An 8466-nucleotide genomic window follows, 5' to 3' on the forward strand; every position below is an offset into this window, starting at 1 on the left:
GCTACTTATTTACCCCTAAGTGGAATTCTGTTATTTCCTGATTTTGCCTATTTTTAAAGATAAATGTGTGCCAAGTACGTCAAATAATTTCTTTTTTGTTTTGGTTTTCTTTTTTTGTCTTTTTTTGGTTGATGTTAGTTTTGGGGAGAGGGGGTTGTTTTGGGGTGTTTTATTGGTTGGTTGGGATTTTTTGGGGTGTTTTTTTGTTTATTTGTTTTGGTTTTGTTCCAGCAGCAATTCAGGCACTCAATTTATGTGTAAAATGTTCTCCATATTACCCTCAAGTTATTATATATTTTCAATAAAATTGAGTAAGTGATCTCAAAAACTGTTTTCCAGAATTTCATAGTGATTTATACGAGTATGTTTATCAGTATGTTATCATCAATTCCTAAAAATACTTTAGGTAGGATTTTAGCTTTCTGGATTTTTGTCTGTGCAATCTCTTTTTCTCATGTGTGTGTGTGTGATTCACAGGTAAATCTAAGAAACATTAAAAATTTTGTAAGAGGGTCTTAATTAAAACTTTTATAGTTGTGTTTCTTCTAAAAAAGACATGAAGTTGCTTGCTGAATGGAAGAGAAACTGAATGGTAAAAGTCTTTAGGCACTCCATGTGCACACACACAGAATCTCTATACAGCTGTAAGTAGGAATTTTTAACTTAACGAACTCTCAGTTGCTTGTAAGTAAAGATTGTGCTCTCTCTCTCTCTCCCTGTCTCTCTCCCTCTCTTTCTTTCTGTCGTCTCATAGAGCACTTTCACTGTTCTGCCCTACTTTGACCTACAACACTATTTCTCTGTCTGAGATCCTCAGTGCTTCTTCCCATCTCGAAGTGTGTACTGACACTCGTCACCCAAACTCACAGCTCCAACTCTGGCAGTGCTGGCAGTATGAGAACAGAAGCAGAAGTGAGAGACCAGGGCAGAAATGCAGTGCCTGAGAGTCTCGGGAAAGGCAAAATTAGCCTTCTTCAGGCAAAAGAGTGCAATGGTTCAGAAACATACTGATCTCTTTTCATCAGCCAAAAATGAGAGGTTTCAATTTTTTTTTTTTTTAGGGTAGGAAAGTAAGGAATCAGTGGTTATCATTGTCAACCAATGCAATGTTAACAGACACTACTATGCCTAAGTAAAACATATATTTTAATTTAAACTTTATTGTAGTGTTTCCAGAATGTAAAATATATTTTACACCATATGAAATTGTGCCAATTTATAACAGTTGAAAATACAGGACTTACCCCAATGCATGGCAGTGGTTAATCATATTAAGGTATGTTAGCTGATCTCAGCTGATAGGAAGCAGCATACTGAAGAGGTCATGGTCTCTGAAACAGATGGCTCAAGCCAAGAAAGACATTACAAATGATAAACATTTACTCAGTATGTAATTGCATTCATCCTGAGCAGCATTGAACAGCCCCATCCCAACATGCGATCTGTCCAGGGTCTCAGGATTACCTTACCCATTCATACTAAAGCCATCTTTTATTCACTTAAAGATGGAATTACTATGTTTTACCTCTGAAAGGAAACTTAAAGGCATTCCTACTGCGACATCATGGTCAAATCTTGAAATAAGATAAACTCTTAATGGCTTGAAAAATTCACTCACACCAGCTGTAGATTACTTCATGTCATGATCCTCAGGATCAGGTTGATATCATCACTGCTCCCGAGCTCCAAAATACATCTTATGAAGCATGTGAAAGTTGCAAAAATCCTTGAGGCAATTTTCCAGGACCAGATCATCAGCTGGTACTGACATCAATGGAATAATGCCAGTTTACCCCAACTACAGATTTGTCTTCCAAAGTGATGCCTGAAGCGGAATTTATTGTGAGAAAATATATTGGTGCCAATCTTTGAAAGCAAGAGTTATTATCCATGTGAAAGTAATCTACACTGCCAAAAAGCCCCCATATGCTATATTCAATACTAATGAACAGTGTTGATAAAAAGAGGTCCCACATGAAATTTGAAGTTAATGAACTAAGGTGGCATGAAAATGAGCATTTGGAGAGTAAAGTAAAGGCTCTGGTAGAGTTAAACCAAGACACACGCTGTTGAGATTTTTATTTTTTCTGTCTCCTTATATTGTAAAGTAAATTTCCACCCCAAGAAATGTCCTGATCTATATTTTAATGAGCCTCTCCACGTGACATACTTTTTTTGTTTCATTACTATTAGTGAATGACAAGTGAAGGATATTCATTTTAACTTGAAAATGTCAGGTATGCACTTTAAGAGATATATTTTTCCAGTTTTTAATGAGGTGGTGTTTCTTTTTGAAAGAAATACCCATCTCTGATGTGGGTACTGTGCAGGTGACAACTGATATTTAATAAGTGATGGTTCTTGTATTAGTCGTAGTTCACTAAAGAAAATGTCTCGGATTGCTTTTGAAAAACTCTTAACGTCACTAGCCCAAAGGCAAGATGTGACCTTTTTATTACATAATGAGAATCATTTATTATCTTACAATGTATCTTAAAGTCACAGACAAAATGCCACTTTGATAATTGCTTTCAATTAGCTTTGAGCATAGCATACATTCATAAAATGTCTTCTCTAATTTAGACTTGAATTAGAGAAAATTGCAGACATAATCTACTTTAAGGTTGTCTCATTTAAGGTGATTCGTAGTTCTATATCAAAGAAATCAAAACGGGTGGCTTTAGAGCAGTATTACAAAGTGTTTTAAATAGTCTTTTCAATATTTGAGTCTATTCTATTAGAAATTAATTAACAAATTAGAATGCTAGTTCATCTTTTTGGACCTTTTCTTGTGTATTAACTTTATACTTTTGTCCATAATGGCTGTTTTGAAATTAAGTAGTGTCTTGTGGTAAAAGAGTACGGCTTGATTAGATGTATAAATAAAGCATATAAAGATATAGCTTGTCTTAATAATAGGCAACAGCTTGGTCTGTCAGCATGTATGTTCTTTCCAACTTTTAAATTCTTTCTCAACAGTGAGCAATAAATCCCACACTCAAAAAGTAAGATTATGTATTGGCATTTATTTTGTGGCTTATATTTTTAATTTTTTTTCTGTATAATTTAAATTATTTGTGGAAGAACAATTACACATAGATTGGTTCATAAAAGAACCCAGGTATTTTCCTTTCATCTTAGATTAAATGCAGAAGATCTGTAAGTTACATATAAAGATAATTCAGGCATCTCAGATAGTTGGAACTGAAGTAGCTCAAGGGATAACTCTGTTTTTCTTTTTTCTTCCCCAGATAAAAATTACTCACAAGAACCAAGCCCCCATGTTGATGGGACCTCCTCCAAAAACCGGTCTTTTCTCTTCTATCATCAAAAGAACAAGGAACCACAGCAAGGAATAAACCTATGTAGTTTAGTTAAAAAAAACAATTAGCTTCGTTGGGCTTTGGAATATTCATGCTGGAAATCTTTCAAGAGTTTTAGAATATCTTCTATTTGCAAAATCTTGGATTTTGGTTTAACCGTTCTGTAGCTAAGCTGATGTAAAACTATGCTACTAGAAAAAAATGTTGTCACAGTTTTGTAGGCATTTTGCATGATGAAAGCAGATGTTTACATGAAGTGATACAGCCTATTTTTTGTTGCATGCCTTACCATTTACTGATCTGTGGGCTAATTCTGCCATGGAATATGGGAAGAGAATGTCATGAGTAATTTGATTTCTCTCTTTTCTGTTTCAGCTTTTTCTACTACAATAAACATATGTCATAGGTTCAATAGTATCTTCAATCAAACATCTTTACATCAATAGTCAATCTGACCTGTTTCACAGTAAAATCATTACAGGTCTCATTAACCTGTATTTTTAGTTTATCACTTCTTTCTACCCTGAGAATATTTTTATTCAACTAAGTATTAAAATCTTGTATCTTATTCTGATAACTCCTATGTATATGAGTAACTGTACCTGCTGAAAACATCTAACAATATGCACAGTATTCAAATGATCATGATTGTTCTTGCATAAGGTTTTTTTAAGATTAGAAGTTGATGAAAGTTTGAGCAAAAACTATAAGACTAAGGAGATCACGCTGAGTGAAGATAATAATACTTGCAAAACTAACCATCAGTGTTTGTTGAAACCCTGGAATTATTTTCATGAGCAGTACATCTCTGTAACATGGTAAACTTTAAATCATTCTGCTCATTGACCAATAGCATAGTGCATATGCACACAAATAACCAAAGCTTATGCCTAATTAAAGTGCATTTCCCACCAAAGATTTAGAGAAGGATGCTTCAGAGAAATGGGTTAATGCATAATTAATCAAACTCACTGGAGTAGACTCACATCTGAAAATTTACAGTTCTTTTGATTACATTGTCATGTCCAGACAAATGTTGGGGTAGGGAAAAACATTAAATTAATTGCAAGTAAATACTCACTTTTCATTTGTTTCATATGTTGATAGACATAGTCACATACGCTAAATATTGAGACATAGATATGAACTCTAAATATTAGAAAGCTAAAATTATATTTTTTATGTCATAATAATTTATAAATTTGTTCCATTCATAATTTACTTATCCCCTAAGTTAATCTCTCAAGGATAAACTGCTGTCTATTACCCTTTTGTCGTCTGCTATTTGGAATCCAACCATTTCTTGTCATAAATTTTGGTGAGGCAGTTGCTCAGGTTTTAACTTTCTTAGCTCTCTGAGAGACTTCCTAACAGCTTAGAAATCATATTACAGGGATTTTTCTGAGGTTTGCACAGCACTGTCTAATGTTGAAGGGAAGTCCAAGAATGGCAGGTTTTTTCAGTCTTGCATATAAACAATCTCAAACAAAACTTTTCGTGCAGTCTTAACATTGTTCTTTGTTCAGAGTGAGCTACTTCTCAGCTCTGCATGTCTTAAGTTCTCAGAGATTTCATAAAAAAACAAGGAAAAGATAAAACTTTGCTTGAAATGCATGATTTCCCATTTTTATCCAGACTTTAAAATGTTAATTATTTATTAAATCTATTTTTCTATTGATTCATTCATCCATTTTAAAAATAATACTTCATCATGCTGTAGTGCACGGTACTGTGCATGTATTTAAATAAAGTTACTATCATTTGCTCCTCAGTAGAAGAATTCAACAGAGTCCTAATTTATATAATAGACACTAAAATAAAAGTATATAGTTGGTAAGGATTATGTCTTTAAAATATACAGTCTATGTTCTGTAAACATTAGGAGGTAAATACCAATTAATGTTTTGTTCAGCATTAGGTAGAAAAATATGAAGGTGATTATTTGCTAAAATTAAGATCTTGTAATTCACCATTCTTGGGTCCAGTGGTGTTGACATTTACAGTTACCATAGGAGTAAACTAGTATTTTTCCTGTGCATTGCAAACACACATACACACAGAAGCACTTGATGCACTGAACTATGAACATGCATAAGTATAGAGCAAAGGTTATTTGCAAAAAGAAGGAATTTGCTGACATAATATTACGCAAAGTGTATATTGGTTTTATGAAATTATGGTTACAGGTGATAAATATTTTCACATAACTTGACATAGGATTTTCTACCAATGCTCTCAACTTTTTGTGGCAAAAATGTGTTTAACAACAATATATAATGTGTTCTCTATGATTATCTCATGAACATTGTAACTCTGAAAACAAATAAAATTATACATAAGCTATTACTTAATAACGTGTGCAATTTTAAATGTGTCAGTCTGTGATAGCAAGTTGGTCACAACACACTTTTTTATGTAAAGAGGGATAGATGAGTCCATGTCATCAGAATTACAAGTCTGAATAGACATATAAAAAGTAAATCAGATCTGCTGATGAGTATGTATAAATTCTCACTGTAACAAAATAGAACAGAGCAGCCATTATACTGAATTAACAATTCTCACAGCAGGGACTGTCTTTCTATTAATCTTGGTTGTTTGGGTTTTTTTAGCCTGGCCTCTAATAATTTAAAACCATGCTCAGGTTGAAAGTATTGATGGTGAAGAGAAATTCTTAGAGTACATAAAACATCGTATGAAAAGAAAATGGTTGATTTAATGAAAGAGAACTTCAAAGGGGGATTCTTTTCAGTATGCACAGAACTAACATGAAACTATTCATTGGTGTAAGAAGTAAAACAAAGAATATATGCATATATCCTCATACAGCTGAAGTAGTTGTACTGTTCTTAGGTTGACTGAAGAGGGTACCTGTAAACCTTCTACTCTTTACAATGAAGCATTCCTTAAGGCTTTGTTAGTGACATTTGCAATGTAAATGACAATTAAAAATATATAGGAAGTAAATGGATTTGCAAATCTTTCATCATTGCATGTCAACTGGGCAATATGCTGACAAAAGAACATCGTGTCTCAGGAAACAACTTTAATTTCTGATATTGGTCAGTCTCTCACTTCTCATGAGTTCCTGTTAAAAAGAAGTGGAAGAAGAATTTCTTGCAGAGACTAATAGAGAATTACTGTTTCCTGTACTTTTAAGATGTTTGTATGCAAATCATCACAATTATTTAAAGCTAGGGGTAAGACCTCATGGTTTAGGCTTATTGGTGTGCATATGTGTATGTGCATGCCAGACCGGGTAACATGTTGGTACGCTCAGGACTCTGATGAGATAGGAAATACTTAGTTTCTGAAACCAGCTAGAGTTTCTGTTACATTTGCTCACTCTTTTCATCTCTCTAGAGTTACATGTACATTGCCCAACAATGACCAGCTTATATCCAAAATTATTTAAGGCAAATACAGTTACAGATTTCAACATGTTTCAGAATATCAGTGTAAGAAGTAATATAGTCAGCTGTGGTAAGAAAGGCAGAAAAATGCCTTTTTTATATTTTTAAATCTATAGGTTAATATTTGTTTGCCAAGATTATAGCATTTTAGTGATTATTAGCGATTTAGGGTACTAGTGGTATTCTGCAAGTTACTGTCTTCAACCTCAACTGGCTTCTGGGGCTTGTAACTTTGAGGCAGACCATACCAAGACCAACTGGGAAGCTGACACTTCTGAAAGGTGTTGTCCCTCATCTCTGTGGGAGTGACTAGGGAGAATGGCTACAAAATGGAAAAAAAAACAAATCAGGAAGAATTATCTCTAGACAAGGAAGTAGGAGAAGATCAGAGAACTCTGCTATGGAGTGAGAAAACAGATGCTCAAAGTGAAGAATGTGCAGAGGCATCCACAAAAATGGTTGGTGGGGACCTGGGAGGCCAGATGAAGGCACTCAGGGCTAATGAGCAGCAGTGAGCTAGAGAAATGGGTTAATTACATTTATCTAGAGACCCCTTCCATTTAAGGCTGAAGGAGTAAAATAGCATTTCCTTGTTTTGGGGGCAGAAAGACTGAGAGAAATGGGGCTAACAATACAACTGAGCCCTTCATGGGAAGTGAGGAGGACTTGCAAGCGAAGGAGAGCTGAAGGATTGTCAAAAGAAGGTAAAGGATTTTCAGGACTTTATCTATTTCTTTCATACCCTGGAAAAAAAAAGAAGAAAATTTGCCTTTGCAAAACGGCAGTTTGCCAAGCTACTAAGCAGTTAGCCTGAAAATAAATAAATAAATTTAGAAAGCTGAGGTGGGCCAGAGGAGCACAGCTCAATGTTTTATGCAAGAGCGGTGAAGAACGTGTCAGCCTGTTGTCAGCTAATTGCTGCTTGTCTCCAGCTCCATCAGGTCTGAAAGCATTCTGTTTTCTCCCTGTCCATAAGGAAGGAAACTTCTTGTGGTCCTGCTGAGGTGAGTAAAAGCCTAACTGTAGCCCTGGCTGGAAAATGAATAAAACATGGGCAAGACCTGGAAGCTGTTAATGAGAAATAAAGTAATAGCTTAAAATCCGTGGCGTGTGAGGCTCTGAGGGTGTGCTGTGCAGCAACGACTGAGGTAGAAACTGTCCTCATGTCTATCAGGTTTTGCTGATGTCTGCCCAACCTGGGCTTATACCATAGGGAGCCTGCTGGCTCTTATTCCTCATTTTTGTTCAGACTATGGATTTTCAGTTGATTTTGAAATAAGGAGGTTTGACCTTTTCTGTATTGCATATATGTGTGTGGAGCTTTTCCATTATCAGGTTCTCTTAATTTTACAAATACCACTGAAGAAGAGGAAACTTTTCTATGACCATTGACTTCCATTATGTGAAACTGCCTGATGGCTTGAAACTATAAATAGGCAATGATATGTTCTAGGCATCTAGAGTCTGGGTATGGTAATATTTCAGAGGCTGCTTTCTTTCCTTTCTGGTTCATGATTCAAAGAGACTCCCTGAGAAGCACCTCAGGGCTCTCTTTAAATGTGACTCATACAAAGACTAAGTGATAATCATCAGGCTTTGTTATTTATAAAAAGGGGGTGGCTGTGTTGATGGTAAAGAAGCAGCTTCATGTGAGGTGCCCACTCTAATTAACATGGAAAATAATTTACTGGGTCTAACTGAGCAAGAAGGAAAGATTTTGAAGCTTTCAA

The 8466-nt window shown here is 35.1% G+C and overlaps 1 protein-coding gene across 9 annotated transcripts in view; it reads left to right on the forward strand.

Moving 5' to 3' along the window:
* The window catches only part of DGKB (diacylglycerol kinase beta), a 381223-nt gene extending 375549 nt beyond the window's left edge, over positions 1-5674 (forward strand). For all 9 annotated transcript variants that reach the window (XM_010399089.4, XM_039549085.1, XM_039549084.1 and 6 more), the window contains one exon: positions 3252-5674. In XM_010399089.4, the coding sequence (XP_010397391.1) occupies positions 3252-3359 (108 nt within the window). In that variant the 3' untranslated portion in view covers positions 3360-5674. The remainder of the gene's footprint in view (positions 1-3251) is intronic.
* Positions 5675-8466: the final 2792 nt, after the last annotated feature.

Source organism: Corvus cornix, chromosome 2 (genome assembly GCF_000738735.6).
Source record: "Corvus cornix cornix isolate S_Up_H32 chromosome 2, ASM73873v5, whole genome shotgun sequence".
NCBI classification, from domain to species: domain Eukaryota; kingdom Metazoa; phylum Chordata; class Aves; order Passeriformes; family Corvidae; genus Corvus; species Corvus cornix.